Source organism: Mya arenaria, chromosome 4 (assembly GCF_026914265.1).
Source record: "Mya arenaria isolate MELC-2E11 chromosome 4, ASM2691426v1".
NCBI lineage: Eukaryota > Metazoa > Mollusca > Bivalvia > Myida > Myidae > Mya > Mya arenaria.
In genome coordinates, this window is record NC_069125.1 from 64,938,000 (window position 1) to 64,952,504 (window position 14,505).

General features: G+C 37.6%; 2 protein-coding genes across 4 annotated transcripts; both read left to right on the forward strand.

Moving 5' to 3' along the window:
- The first annotated feature begins 1,563 nt into the window (after window positions 1-1,563).
- On the forward strand, window positions 1,564-3,094 carry LOC128230990 (ring-infected erythrocyte surface antigen-like). Its single transcript, XM_052943414.1, has 3 exons — window positions 1,564-1,729; window positions 2,461-2,606; window positions 2,834-3,094. Exons 1-3 carry the CDS (start codon window positions 1,564-1,566, stop codon window positions 3,092-3,094), a joined length of 573 nt encoding a protein of 190 aa, XP_052799374.1.
- A 312-nt stretch (window positions 3,095-3,406) lies between these two features.
- On the forward strand, window positions 3,407-14,297 carry LOC128230027 (proline-serine-threonine phosphatase-interacting protein 1-like). 3 transcript variants are annotated; one of them, XM_052942006.1, is made up of 13 exons: window positions 3,407-3,860; window positions 5,572-5,672; window positions 5,866-5,940; window positions 6,516-6,657; window positions 6,884-6,946; window positions 7,304-7,408; window positions 9,495-9,540; window positions 9,970-10,049; window positions 10,347-10,445; window positions 10,933-11,029; window positions 11,253-11,393; window positions 12,828-12,916; window positions 13,766-14,297. In XM_052942006.1, the coding sequence occupies exons 1-13, from the start codon at window positions 3,825-3,827 to the stop codon at window positions 13,916-13,918; spliced, it is 1,227 nt and encodes a 408-aa protein (XP_052797966.1). In that variant the 5' UTR covers window positions 3,407-3,824; the 3' UTR covers window positions 13,919-14,297. The 3 variants fall into 3 exon arrangements, with proteins under 3 accessions (XP_052797966.1, XP_052797967.1, XP_052797968.1); XM_052942007.1 differs by having other exon boundaries at window positions 3,412-3,860; window positions 12,828-12,875; window positions 13,766-13,906; XM_052942008.1 differs by lacking the exon at window positions 12,828-12,916 and having other exon boundaries at window positions 3,413-3,860; window positions 13,766-13,905.
- Window positions 14,298-14,505: the final 208 nt, after the last annotated feature.

Here is a 14,505-nt window from a genome sequence, read left to right on the forward strand (position 1 = left end):
CAGGCTTCTTTTGACTGCACCTTCATCATCATATCCAGTGTACGCGCCCATTTGGTTTGGGTGAGCTATGACCCGCTCAACATTTTTTTATTTACTGTGTTGTCATTCATTTTCTGATCATTTCCAGTAAAGACGAGTTTTCCCCGCGAACACGGATCGGACGTGCCTCAAGGACGTATTCTAGGACAAACTATTGATGATAAAGAAGGGAGGAGACACCATTTTTTTATTGTATGGTTGCATATAACTCCCGTAAGATAAGCGGATAACGTTCGCGAATTGTTTCGTGAAACCACTAAAGTTTTGCGATGATTATCTAGCTATCTAGTTAATATTCGCGGTTTTTTGGTAAGATAAATATCATTTACCAAATATCATGAAAACAGGCTTGAAAGTGTCCAAACTGTCACCTATTACTGCTTTAGCTATACAACACGAGCAGGTTAACTAGTTATGGCTTGCGAATTTCACTGGTTAACGTAATAAGATTCGTGTTACCACTTACATATAAAATTTACCATAACACAATTGAAAGTGTTCAACTTTGTTAACGTCTTCCCTAACCCATATTTCCGAACCATATAATAACATTTTCGCATTTATGGCATCAAACGGATGTAATTGAATATATAGACTAAGTTAATTGATCTTGTGGGCCGTTTGTATTACATAGAACATTGCTTTCCTTGCAAGGTCAAAATAATAATTATTGTTAACGCAAAAAAGGATGAAAAATCCTCAGCAGTATCCAATCCTATACCATTATAACAAAATACTAACTATTAAGCGTGGTTCCCTAAATGCTGGTTAATGGTGAAAGTCGAGTTGAAAATTAAGGTGAATGTCGAACTAGACGTTGAGGTGAATGTCAACCTAAATAATTGAGGCGAATATCGAGTTGAATGTTGAGTAGAAAGTCAAACTGAACGTTGAGGCGGACGACGAGGTAAACGTCGAGTTGAATGTTGAGGTGAACGAATAGGTGAATGTGGAGGAAAACGTTGAGGTGAATGTAGAGGTAAACGTTGAGGTGAATGTCGAAGTGAACGTTGAAGTGAATGTCGAGCTGAACGTTGAAGTGAATGTCGAGCTGAACGTTGAGGTGAATGTCGAGCTGAACGTTGAGCTAAATGTCGAGCTGAACGTTGAGCTGAATGGTGAATGTCGAGCTGAACGTTGAAGTGAATGCCGAGCTGAACGTTGAAGTGAATGTCGAGCTGAACGTTGAGGTGAATGGTGAATGTCAAGCTGAACGTTGAGGTGAATATCAAGTCAATATCGAGCTGAATGTTGAGGTGGTGAATGTCCTAACGGACGTTGAAGTGAATGCCGAGCTGAACGTTGAAGTGAATGTCGAGCTGAACGTTGAGGTGAATGGTGAATGTCAAGCTGAACGTTGAGGTGAATATCAAGTCAATATCGAGCTGAATGTTGAGGTGGTGAATGTCATGCTGGACGTTGTGGTGAATGTCGAGCTGAACGTTGAGGTGGATGTCGAGGTAAACGTTGAGATGTATGTCGAGCTGAACGTTGAGCTGAATGTCGAGCTGAACGTTGAGGTGAATGGTGAATGTCAAGCTGAACGTTGAGGTGAATATCAAGCTGAATGTCTGGCTGGACGTTGTGGTGAATGTCGAGCTGAACGTTGAGGTGGATGTCGAGGTAAACGTTGAGATGTATGTCGAGCTGAACGTTGAGCTGAATGTCGAGCTGAACGTTGAGCTGAATGGTGAATGTTAAGCTGAACATTGAGGTAAATGTCGAGTTGAACGTTGGGATGAATGTCGATCTGAATGGAAAGGTGAGCTGAATTGTGAATGTCGAGCTGAACGTTGAGGTGGTGAATGTCGAGCTAAACGTTGAGGTGAATGTCGAGTTGAACGTTGAGGTGAATGTTTAGGTGGTGAATGTCGAGCTGAACGTTGAGGTGAATGTCGAGTTGAACGTTGAGGTAAATGTCAAGTTGACTGTTGAGGTAAATGTCGAGTTGAACATTGAGGTGAATGTCGATCTGAATGTTTAGGTGGTGAATGTCGAGCTGAACGTTGAGGTGAATGTCGAGTTGAACGTTGAGATAAATGTCAAGCTGAACGTTGAGGTAAATGTCGAGTTGAACGTTGAGGTGAATGTCGAGTTGAACGTTGAGGTGAATGTCGATCTGGATGTTTAGGTGGTTAATGTCGAGCTGAACGTTGAGGTAAATGTCGAGTTGAACGTTGAGGTGAATGTCGATCTGAATGTTTAGGTGATAAATGTCGAGCTGAACGTTGAGGTGAATGTCGAGTTGAACGTTGAGGTTAATATCGAACTGAATGTTGAGGCGAATGCAACTGAACGTTTAGAAGAATGGCGAACGGAACGTTCAGGCGAATGTCGAACGGAACGTTGAATTGAATGTCAAACTGAACGTAAAGGTGAATGTCAAACTGAAAGTAAAGGTGAATGTCAATCTGAATGTAGAGGTGAATGTCAGACTGAACGTTGAGGTGAATGTCAAACTGAAAGCTGAGGTGAATATTGAGCTGAACGTTGAGGTGATTGTCGAGCTGAACCTTAATGTGAATGTCGAGCTAAACGTTGAGATAAATATCAAACTGAACGTTGAGGTGAATGTCAAATTGAACGCTGACGTAAATATTTAGCTGAACATTGAGGTGAATGTCGAGCTAAACGTTGAGGTTAATATCGAACTAAAAGTTGAGGCGAACGCGAACTGAACGTTTACGTGAATGTCAAACGGAACGTTGAGGTGAATGTCGAACTGAACGTTTAGGTGAATGTCATATTGAACGTATAGATGAATGTCAAACTGAACGCTGACGTAAATATTTAGCTGAACGTTGAGGTGAATGTCAAACTGAACGTTGAGGTGAATGTCGAGCTAATCGTTGAGATGAAATTCGAATTCAACGTTGGGGTGAATGTAATACTGAACGTTCAGGTGAATGTCGAGCTAAACGTTGGGGTGAATTTCGAGGTGGACGTTGAGGTGAATGTCGAACTGAACGTTCAGGTTAATATCGAGATGAATGTCGCCGACAATGACGAGCAAGCTCGATATTCAGGTTTCTGTTTATTTACATTGTCGAGCTGAACTTCGACATTCGAGCTCATTTCGTTTTGAATTTAGACCTAAACGTCTAGCTTAATGTCGATTACTGATGGATGTGACAACTTTATGAACTCAAAACGCTCGTTACACCATTCAATTAAGAGCAAGTCCACTGGGTTTATCAGATACTTGGTGAACATACATCAAAACTGCAATCGGTCATATTTGATATGAATATCATTATTAATCTTTTCATTAAACTAAGTGATACGATATACTATATATACACACAATCTTTCAAACATGTAAATTGCACAGATGATCAAGATATGATTAATACTCTTCAAATATGCAAATATTCAATGTGTTAGTGCATAATATTATAGCGTTTAGATATTTGCATAAGCTAATTCGTTCACTGTCATTAATTGGTACTCATGCTTGACTGAGTAATACACTGAAGCAATAAAAGAGGATATGAAGGTTTTGTTTCTTTCAGTGTTTAAGAGTTAAATGTGAAGTGGTCTTTGAAACAGGGAAGTTAAACTGCGGTCTAAAGTTTAAATTGTAAACCTTATATCAAGTTTAGAACGCAATGAGAAACCGTATATGTCGAATGTGAACGTATATTAAAATCACTCTTTTGAATGCTACCTTAACCTGGTCTGTATACGTTTAAGGTATTGTATTATCTTGTGTTTATGATATAACAAAATAGGAAGTACAAATGCATTGGTTCATCCTGGTATGAAAATACATCAACAACGCCATCATGACGAGAGGACTAACCTTTGCGGAGGCATTTTGGGTGAGTCCATATAAGTATCTCAATCATTTATTATCTATATAATAAAAAACATGATTGGCGAGACCAGAAGCAGCAGGATTCTTAATACTTCAACAGCAACGAGAGTACCAGCAGTAGAAATAGTAGTAGTAGTAGTAATACAATTCGTGGTATTGCTAGTAAAAGTAGTGGTGGAAGTAGTAGAAGTAATTACAACAGCAGCAGGTTATTTTTAAGCGGTGTTGGAGCTGACTCACATAAACTCACATTTAAAAAAATGAATAATGGTTTCCTGTCATTGTCAACACTTATCTGTCTTACATAATAGTTTGTTTTACATATTGTTCAGTATCTGTCTTCTTCAGGGAATGCTTAACGATATAATTTGTTTTTTTCTTCCGATATAAACATGAACGCCATTAAACTGTGTTCTATATACAAATCAATTAAATTGAATGTTATATCTTTGAAAGTTCTCAATGTAAACAATGTTGACAGAGGATCATCTTTGAAACATGGTTTAATTATGTCACCTGAGATATGACCTGTCTCGGCATGACATACTCTTCCCTTTTGCATCGTTAGTTGACTATAAAACATACCTGTAAGACAACTTACAACTAAATAACAAACTCGTAATGTTATACCTTGCTAAAAGGTTCGTTGGAGTTGGTCATGTAAAGCTACGTTTACATATATCAAACGATATATACATTTCGCATATATAAATGTTTTACTGCACTATGTTCACTGTATATAATGTTTCTCAGCTGACACAGAAATAGTAGTGTGTTTAGTACTTAAAGGTACTACTAGTACCTCAAAGAGTTCATATTAGCGAAAAAGGTTGTTTTCAATACAATTACTAATTTGAAAAAAAAATATCTTTCGTTCGTTTCTTTGGTTCGTTCGTTGTTTGTTTTCGTGCGTTTCGTTTCGTTTCGTTCGTTCCGTTCCGTTCTGTCCCGTCCGTCCGTCCGTCCCGTACGTCCGTCCAGCCAACAAATGTATAAGGGGCTGTGTCCATTAGTGTTAGGAGCTATTTGGTTATGTTTTCTAATGAAAACAACATACATCTACACGTTTTAGGCTTTTTAAAAAAGGGAAAAGAACATAAACCAGAAACGTTAGTGCGTCCGTTATTATAAAAATAGCTGTATGACTCCCTCATTTCAACTTTACATGACGATTAAGGATTGTTACTCGCGACACTTAAAGGTTTCGGTGTCTGACCCAAAAGAAAAGTGAGGGTCCTTGTAGATTAATTGCTAAAATAGTTATAAAGGCGACGCATTAAAGCGACAATTTTCGAAATATGTGAATTTCAGATGCACAAAGATAGTCTGAGAAGTTCGGAAATTATGTTTCCTTTCTTTGAAAAAAACCTGCGACAATCAATATATGAGCACCAAGTGACAAGAGGGTGAATTATATGTTTAACTGAAACTGTCATATATGTTGTAAGCAATAAACTAAATAAATAAAAATATTACAATACATGTATTTATATTGGTTTGTGTTGTTGTTCCTCGTGTCTATAAAACATTATGTCGAAATGGAGCCAAAGTTGTCTAGAGTTGCTTCTGCAATGAGCATTTTTCTTCAGATGGAGAACGTAGGATAGTTATATTACTATAGAAATTCCATCATGCACAAGCACATACGAACTCTCGCATATATTAGTTACATTGAAAGTCTCTTACACTCACTTATATGCCATGTTTGTTTTTAGGACTCGGACATCTGCGGGACGCTGGGCTGGGACCGGCTATGTAAGCGGATGAAGGATGGGCGCAAGGTGTGCGCAGACATCACCCACTATTTCAAGGAGAGGTCAGTCAAATTAAGTCACATTCAAGTGTTGAATATTTTTGCATCAAAACATGTTAATTTAAGGAAAGAAAGGGTGCAAATTCTATGATGCACTTCCCGCCTAAGCAACATATTGGAACCCTTTCCTCATATTTCTATTTAGGTCACAATTGCATACATGTAAATATCATCTGTGTACCTTTGTCCCATGCAGGGCGAAGGCGGAGTCTGACTACAGCAAGGCCTTGGGTAACCTGGCCAGGAAGACCGACTGTAAGGACGAGACTGGGTATGTAATAGCACGTCTAACCATCATGGAGAACATAATAGTTAGCATTATACTGTGTAATACCTCTGCTGGTAATATTTTCATTAATCTCAAGCGTTCTTTTTATACTGTCCAAAGTTCGTTTCGAAGTAGAAAATGATTATGGGATTATGTATGTTTTACCGTGTTGTTTTTTCCATGGCTTCCTCTACAATTATAAAGCAACCATGCAACCATGTTTGTACATAATTAATAATTAATTTTCTCAATGAGGAAATTATCGGATATTAGCGGAAATTAAATGAAAAACTAATTTCATACTCAACTAGCAAAATAAGATGAAAAAAACATGATAAAATAACTCATAAAATACGTCCATTATAATGCATGTACAGACAAGACCTAAAATACAATAGTGATACTACTAATATAATACTTGATCCGATATCGGATATACGGTGCATTATTAAACCACATCACCGAAATTGCATTTTTATATTTATTTTCGCTTCGCTCTCACCCGATATGGTTTTCTTTGCCCCGTATATCCCATAAAAGGTCACCTACTAACCCCGTAACTTTATAATCCATATCAGGGGTCTCGGCGAGAGTTGGCGGGCCCTAAAGGAGCAGACGGCAAAGATTGCTAACGTACATGAGGAGGCTGCCATTATGTTCAACCAGCTAGAGGCCGACCTCGCAAAGTTCAACGATGAACAAAAAAAAAATAAACAAACAGTAAAACCATACATCTCCTTTGCAAATAACAAAGATAAAAGGATATTAAATACAATTTGCTATCACAATGAATTGAATGAGTGATATAAGAGGGTTCATCCTAGTTATGTTTCCGTCCGTTCGTTTTCCTCTTAAACGGGGATTTCACACTCTTTCTTGTTATTGATAATGTTGAGTTGAGTTGAGTTCATTATTGCAAAATGAAACCGTAATTTATACTCCACAGATAGAAGAAAATGTGAAGAGGTACATCTCGTCAAAGAAGAATGAATACCAAAAGACAATGTCGGTGAGTCAAGATCGCGGTTAGGTCGAAGTACACTTTCCATTCCTCGTTTCAATATTCCAGGTTTTAAACGTTTTGAAAATGTAGATATTATTTAGATCGTTTTCTTACTGACCATTATTCGGATTCTTTTGTTTAATAATTCAGCAGCTAGTTATCTTAAAATGATATCAGAATTCAAACAAAGGCCCACTGAAACTAGAAATATAGATGCCCATGATCATAGCACGTTCCAAACTACTATGCAGAAACAAATTCATTTTCTGCTGGTTCACACGTTTATGACCGCTGGTGTATCACAATTTCTATATGATAACACCACCTCCAAGACACCCATTCCATTTGTTCTACCATTAACAGCTAAAGAAGTCGTACGAGGAAAAGTGTAAAGACTTCAACAGCGCCGAGGAGACGTTCGAGACTGTCAAGACCGCCGTCACAACGAAGAAAAACGAGCTCGAAAAGGTGAGTGTAAACACTTGGGATGGCGGTGGAGGATGTCACAATATAACCCCTCCCCCACCCCTTAGTAGTTCATCTTTCTTCGGAAGGCGTGTGATGACGCTTTGTTCTGGGATGTTTTTGGACGTTTTCCGAATTATTCATATTAGACCCGTTTGCTGCACTTGTTTGCCTAGAAACCCTAAAGTGTGGTGCTAGTGTCATGCTTGAAATAAGGAATAATTAGGACATTTTCCTTATTTGCTGACTAAAATTCTTTACGGTTTGGGGAAAGTCAGAACGTCGGAATTGCAAAGATTGTATTCCTTATATGGGTTATGGAGACCAAGACGCATAGAAAATACAAACAAAAGTAGTTTTATTTTTATTGGTGTTTGACATGAAGCTAAGTTTCTAATGTTCGATTCGTTTCGTATTGAAACCTTAAGACAAAGAATAACGCAGCTGTCCATGCTTCGGCTGTTACATTGGAGTTGAATATCATTTATATGTTAATCTGCCTTCTGTATGTTGATATTCGAAATGTTCAACATATCAAGCTTCTGTATATATCATTCGGAACTCCTCGGCCATTTTTTCAAAAACAACCTCGGATGTATATGGACGGTTTACATACTTAAAAAGTGGTACGTTTAAGTCCGCTGCAAATAGATCGCGTAGTAATCTTATTTAGTAGTTGAAATTTATGACTTAACTCTTGGGAATCGTAATTATGTTTGTAATAATACACTTCACTGGCAATCAATTTAAACTGAGAGCAATGAATACAACTCTTAAACACTACATTTAATTAATGCTTTTATTCAAAAAAATACGGACTACTTCAACAGATGTACCGGCATACATCCGAGGTTGTTTTTGAACAAATGGCCGAGGAGCTCCGAATGCTGTATATATTTGACGTCATATGAGAAGTCTCGTTCGAACATATGATCAATTATACGTTGTTAAGCCTTTGAATAAAACATGTTTCATGGATGTCTTTATTTTATACTTTATAGCAGCCATTAGGTACATCCTTGTAGTCATGTGCATATTACTCGCTAGCATGTTTGTAATATATGTATATGTAATTGTGATTGTGTATTGGCCGGAGGGCTTAATAACCTTTATGAAGGTCGGGCATGTAACACCAGACTGTAGCTAATGTTTCGTATCGTATGTACATCTAGTACCAGTGTCGTCATTGTTTAATAGTGATGAGACGATTATCGAGTACAATCGATTAATCGTCGCTGACAATGCTATGTCGGCGACAATCGATAGTGGTTGTCCAAAATCGATGTCGCTAGTGTTACTTCCGGTAACTACGTTTTTTTTTAGTTTTGTCGTCAAAGTCGAGTAAATGTCAATTTTTCTTTCCGGTCAATTCTCATTGGGTTCATTTTAACAAGAGACTGGTCACTCTCTTACACAAATGCGGTGAACACTTTTGCTTAGAAACTAATAAACTCTCCCAAAATTACAAATTGTTTTAATTGTTTATATATTTTATAAAACCTTCTTCAATTACCTGTCTCTTTGATGTAGTGGGTCCGGTCTTACCTGCAAATACCGGGGATCCCGGCTAGATGCATTCAGTTTTTAAACCTTTTTTGGTATCGTTTGTAATTGACTAATTTACTTTTTTGTGAAAGTTTTATGAAATTAGGATATTCTAATGAATGTTCAATATAACAGGTTATTGAATGTTAAGCTGGTTCACAAATATTTAATATGTTTTTACATGGATAAAATGCTAAGATGGCTTACTTGATGCGGTGTGTACCATTTGTTGAATTATTAAGTATGTGTTGTGTTGTTATTTTTTTCGTTAAGTTATTTTAGACAGAAAAAGGTTATTGAATTTTACTTACTGTTCCAAAATGCATGACTATAGCATCACACGTACTGATTCCAGGTTTAACCATTTAAATGATCATGATGATATTATGTGTAAAGAATGTATTAATTACTGATATTATGAACTTTCGATTATTGTCCGATAGTAAATCGAAATGCTTGGTCCAATTCGATTCGATTATCGATAGCAAATGGAGTCCGATTTTCAAACACTATTGTTTAATCTATTTATCTGTATGTATTTCAGTCGAAAAACAAAATGGCCAAATGTAAGGACAACCGCGACAATGCAGGCAAGTTTGTTGTTCGTTGTTTGGTACAGGTATGCGCCCATTTAATTTAGCTCTAGTATATCGACAAGAACTATACAAACGTTTAAAGTCAGGCTCAAATACATTTCCTGTGTGAGAAACCAGTACTGCTTTCCATCATGAGAGACCTAGTGAAAGAGCCTTTGGTGAGGATCGATCCCGGAACTTCTTGGGTAAGACATGGAAACCTAAGCACATCTACCTGTGTTTGTGTATATTTCTTGTATATGCTCGAGGATTCCAGCCATTCTTTTTAATATTTGATCATTCTAAAAACCTTTTTATTTTGTTGTGAATAGTGCAGTTTAGAGCATTTCATATTTCAGATTTGGCGTTTAAAAGTGCAATATAAAGTTTAGAAAGTATTCGTGCAAAGTGGAATAGTTCAGTCTAGAGCATTTCATATTTCAGATTTGGCGTATAAAAGTGCAATAGAAAGTTTAGAAAGTATTCGTGCAAAGTGGGAGAGCGAAATGGAGGCAGCGTGTTACGTATGTAGGATCATTGTCATTCTGGGTCTCGTTATTGCTTCATTCTTATTTCATTCAATAATATGTGCCAACTTAGTGTTATGTATAAGTCATAGAGAACACAAAAAGAAATGTGCGTTCCACAGAGCTATTGAACGTAGACACCCTGGCAAATTGTGGCTAGTAATAATGCTTTTTGTGTGTTGTTGGCTTGCTGTTTTTGCATTTATATGGCTGTCCCTTATAACTACCAAAAATAATGACGAGAAAGCAAACAAAAGCCAATGATTTAGGTATACCTTGCATGTTTATGCACAGCAATTTGAGGCGCTGGAGGCGACCCGGATTGACTCGGTCCGCGACCTGCTATGGCGCTGTACGAACGTCGACTCCATGGCTTGCGTCAAACACGACGAGGTACGCTGGATTTAATGTTGCTTTTCCACTTGCTTCTATGAATCATATCTCATATTCTCATCTATCGATGTAATACAGGAAGTTACATTAGGCGCAAGTACTGATGTACCAAGCGTATATGGAAATACAATATGTATCTGTTTCATATACAATGCATGTACTATCAACTCTTGTTTTGTGAAAAACTAAGCTTTTAAGAATTGTTGAAATGAGCTGATTAGAAACTTCAGCCAATGATAAAATAATGAAAAAATGAATATTAGTGGCAAAACAGCGTATCAGTGGTCAATGATCGCTTGTTTAGTATGCTTAAAGTAACTAGCGTTTGATTGGACGACGATGACATCAGGAAAATAATATATTTATAGTTTTGCACTTGATTTGGCAGTTTCATGTCTGTTTCTCATGTTTGTGTTTCTTTTTTGTTTCTCATGTTTGTTACATATTTGTGTTATATGTTTGTATTCCATGCTTGTTTGACATGCAGTGTAGCGAGGACGTGCGCATGGTGCTCGAGAAGTGTGACATCAGCGCGGACATCCAGGACTTCATAGACACCAACAAGTCCGGCAGTAAACGACCAGGTGATGCTTTACAGCTTGAAAAACACGACCCATTTGAATAGCTAGAGGTTTCGTCCTTCATATATATGTACTAGTATCAAGTGATAATTTCGCGCTGCAAATATTGATTGAGATGATAAATGCATATGTTGTTTGAGAATATATAACGCTAATCTAGTGCTATATCTATGTCAATTTTATGAAATGCGTTGTTTTAAATTGCTTGAGTCCATTCACACTTCAGACCCAGTGCTGTATGAGAACTACTACAACACGAAGGCCCTACCTTCTCGGCCAGCCTTTCAGCCACCCCCGGCCCAGGGACCCCCACGATTCTCGGCCCCTGAGAGGCCCACGGTGCCATCGAACGGCAGGAGACCTATTGGTGGGGATAATCTCTAAACAGATCACTTATGTTTTTTAGCGCGCGGATGTCCATCCATCTGTTTGTCGGTCACGCTTTCGGGTCCGCTCAATAATACCTAAACTCATTAAAAAAAAACAAAAAAACTCGGGTCAATTAAATGATTACCACATCGAGACGACATGCAGAAACCACATTCGCGTTTTACCGGCTCAAGGTCAATGTCACAGCTCTAGGGCAAAGGTTCAAGTCATGGATTCCGTGTCCGCTGCTGTGTCACTTAGAATTTTTTGGCATTCCCCCCATCGAATTACACAAACACATTTTTATGTTTTTTTTGCTGACTTCTCTCTGCTTTAAAATTTGAAAAGTGTGGAATGGCTTTCCTGTATGCAGAACTATCGCATGATGTGCATATATAGGGTAAATTGTAAAAGTTTCTACAAAAGTAATATAGGAGTGCATACATGTTTTTATTAATGTTGGTTTCGTGTTTGTAGTTTGACTGGTTTATATCATTAATCTGCTATTTTCATGACAGGTTTAGGAAATAACATCCGCTGGAAAATAAAGCTTGTCACTTGATCGAATCATTAACGTTAATGAACAGAACAGACTTTTAGTGTTAGATTTCGATGCCTGGTCATTTGAAAGGGAATTGCTTGCAGATCATATATATACAGCCATTTTTACAAGAAATCGACGGGTATGACGTATTTTCGGTCATAAGACCAAAAATACGTCATACCCGTCGATTTCTTGTAAAAATGGCCTATTTGTGATGCTTTCAGGGCAAACCAGACTTGTTTAAGACATAAGTTTGGTATAACTTACTTGTAAACAGCTTGGTTCTTACCCTACTCATAAAACCCTTTCAAAGTGCAGACAAGGCAAATTCGGAAGTGATTGTATGCCGTGTAAAATTGAAAATAAACACCAATGCCTTAAAGTTATAATAATTATATGTAGAACGACGACCAAAAGGCAGCAGTTGAAAAGGTATCAATAGTAAGGAAAAGACTATTTCGTGATTGCGAACAAACAATTACATACATGTATGTATTGAGTAAAGAAATATTTTATATACAGGTCTATAACCTTAAATGATACCAAATCATTGTGGGGTCACAGACATCCAATATTGTGGTCTACCTGGATACATATAAATTTGTAAAATGTAAATCTATGAAGAGCAGAGCCCCGTTTCAATGACGATCGATAGGCTTAACATCTAAAATTCCTCGTTTTTTGCGTTAACTGCGTTTCAATAAAACTCTTTAGTAAGGACATTTATGACATAGATTGTGTACGTACCTTTACGGATGTCCCAGACCCAACTTAAGCAGCTTAAGGTTTACAACTAAAAATATCGTATTGAAACGGGGCCCTGGGCCAAAAGGCGGTACAGTTGGTACTTTTTGCATGAGTGCACGTTGCCTGATTTGGCCATTTCAGTTATAGATGAGGGTGAATACGCAACAGTGGAGGAGGCGAGGCCAGCAAGTAATGTATTCCTCACGGTAGTGCATGGCCACATAGCTGCGGTACTCTTGCTTTTACTAACGCCACTAACTAAAGCTTTGCTTCTAGTTTTGAGGTTTTATTAAACTAATACGCTTCTACTAACAAGAGCTTTTCCTGTTTCGTCTGTTGTTGGTGGTGGTGGATTTCGAAAAAAAGCTCGATTTATTGCCAAATCCTTGGTGCCATCGTCTTTGCTATAAGACTAGGCCAAATTTGAGATATTCACGTGAATTTCACACACATACTTCGTACAATGTTGCCCATCAGATATTCACGTGGAACATCGTACAATGATGCCACCTTTGCTTGCAATGGCAAAATGCGTTATGTATCAAGCTTGGTCAACGCAAAAAACGGACGAGCATTGACACCCATTTGCAGTGCTCTCATTTGTATTTTGTAATCCAATCTTCACAGTAAATATAAATATTTAGGATGTATCTCCTGTACGCGTATTTACAATATGGTTCTAATTATGATTTAAATGCAAATGTAGCAGTATTAGTAAATAGACCGCCCACTATCCTTTTACTGTGCATATTTTTGTTTTACTTTTTATATACTTTTCACTTCAGCAATAATCAGAATCAGATATTACACTACTACATTGTATCTAAGGTTAGGTAGGAATAAAACATTGTTATGCACACAATTCAACAAGTAGTTCCAGTGCAAAGTTGTTCCATCAGTCAGACCGCCTTACTGATTTTGGCTAGGTCCAGTTCTAAAAATCACTTACTTGGGCGTTGTTTTTTCTTTTTCTAAAAAAACTTGATAACTAATAAAAGCCTTCCGTGTTAAATTACAATGAATGTTTATTGTTAATAACTTTCAAACAGTTCATTGAATCTTCTCGCGCACGATTTCAGAGTTTTAACGAGCTAACGGTCCACCGGGGCGAGCAGCTGGAGGCATGTCCTAATTCTCGGGGGGCGTGCGATCCTCCGGGGATGGTCAAGGTCAAGCACGGGCACAGAGTTGGCTACGTCCCCATACACTGCATCTCCCAGACCGCTCGCTAATCAACAACCATATTTCATTTATGAGTAGCTAGCTTTGTTCAAGTCTTGTTTGTAGAATGTTATTTTCGTGATATCGTTCCTTTTCGTTTTATGTGCCAACCAAATGGTGCTTCAAGAAATTGGTATTACAGTGTACACATATATATATTGACAGATGAAATATTCAAAATGCTATAAGTAAAGACATGCCCTTCAGTTACTTTCTTTTAGTGTATTTATCTTGTTGAGACAGTTTTTTATATGCATAAGAAATAAGGTATCGATAGTACTTGCACACATGCGCCGAAAAATAGTCCTTGTGATCTTTTGTATTCATGTATATATTTTGTTATTCCTTTTTCTGCGATCTGTACTAAAAATAAAACACTAAAATAGAGAAGCCTTCTTGTCCTAACAAAAAATGAATTCTGAATTCAGATGCGAACCAATTTTAGAAACATTCCGTATGTACACGATATTTTTTGCAACAGACCGACCGAGATTTTTTTGCAATAGACTGACCGGCACACCGAAAATACAACCATTTCAAACTTCCTTAGTGATGGAGAACAGATCAGGACACAATCCAGGTTACAACAATATCGACA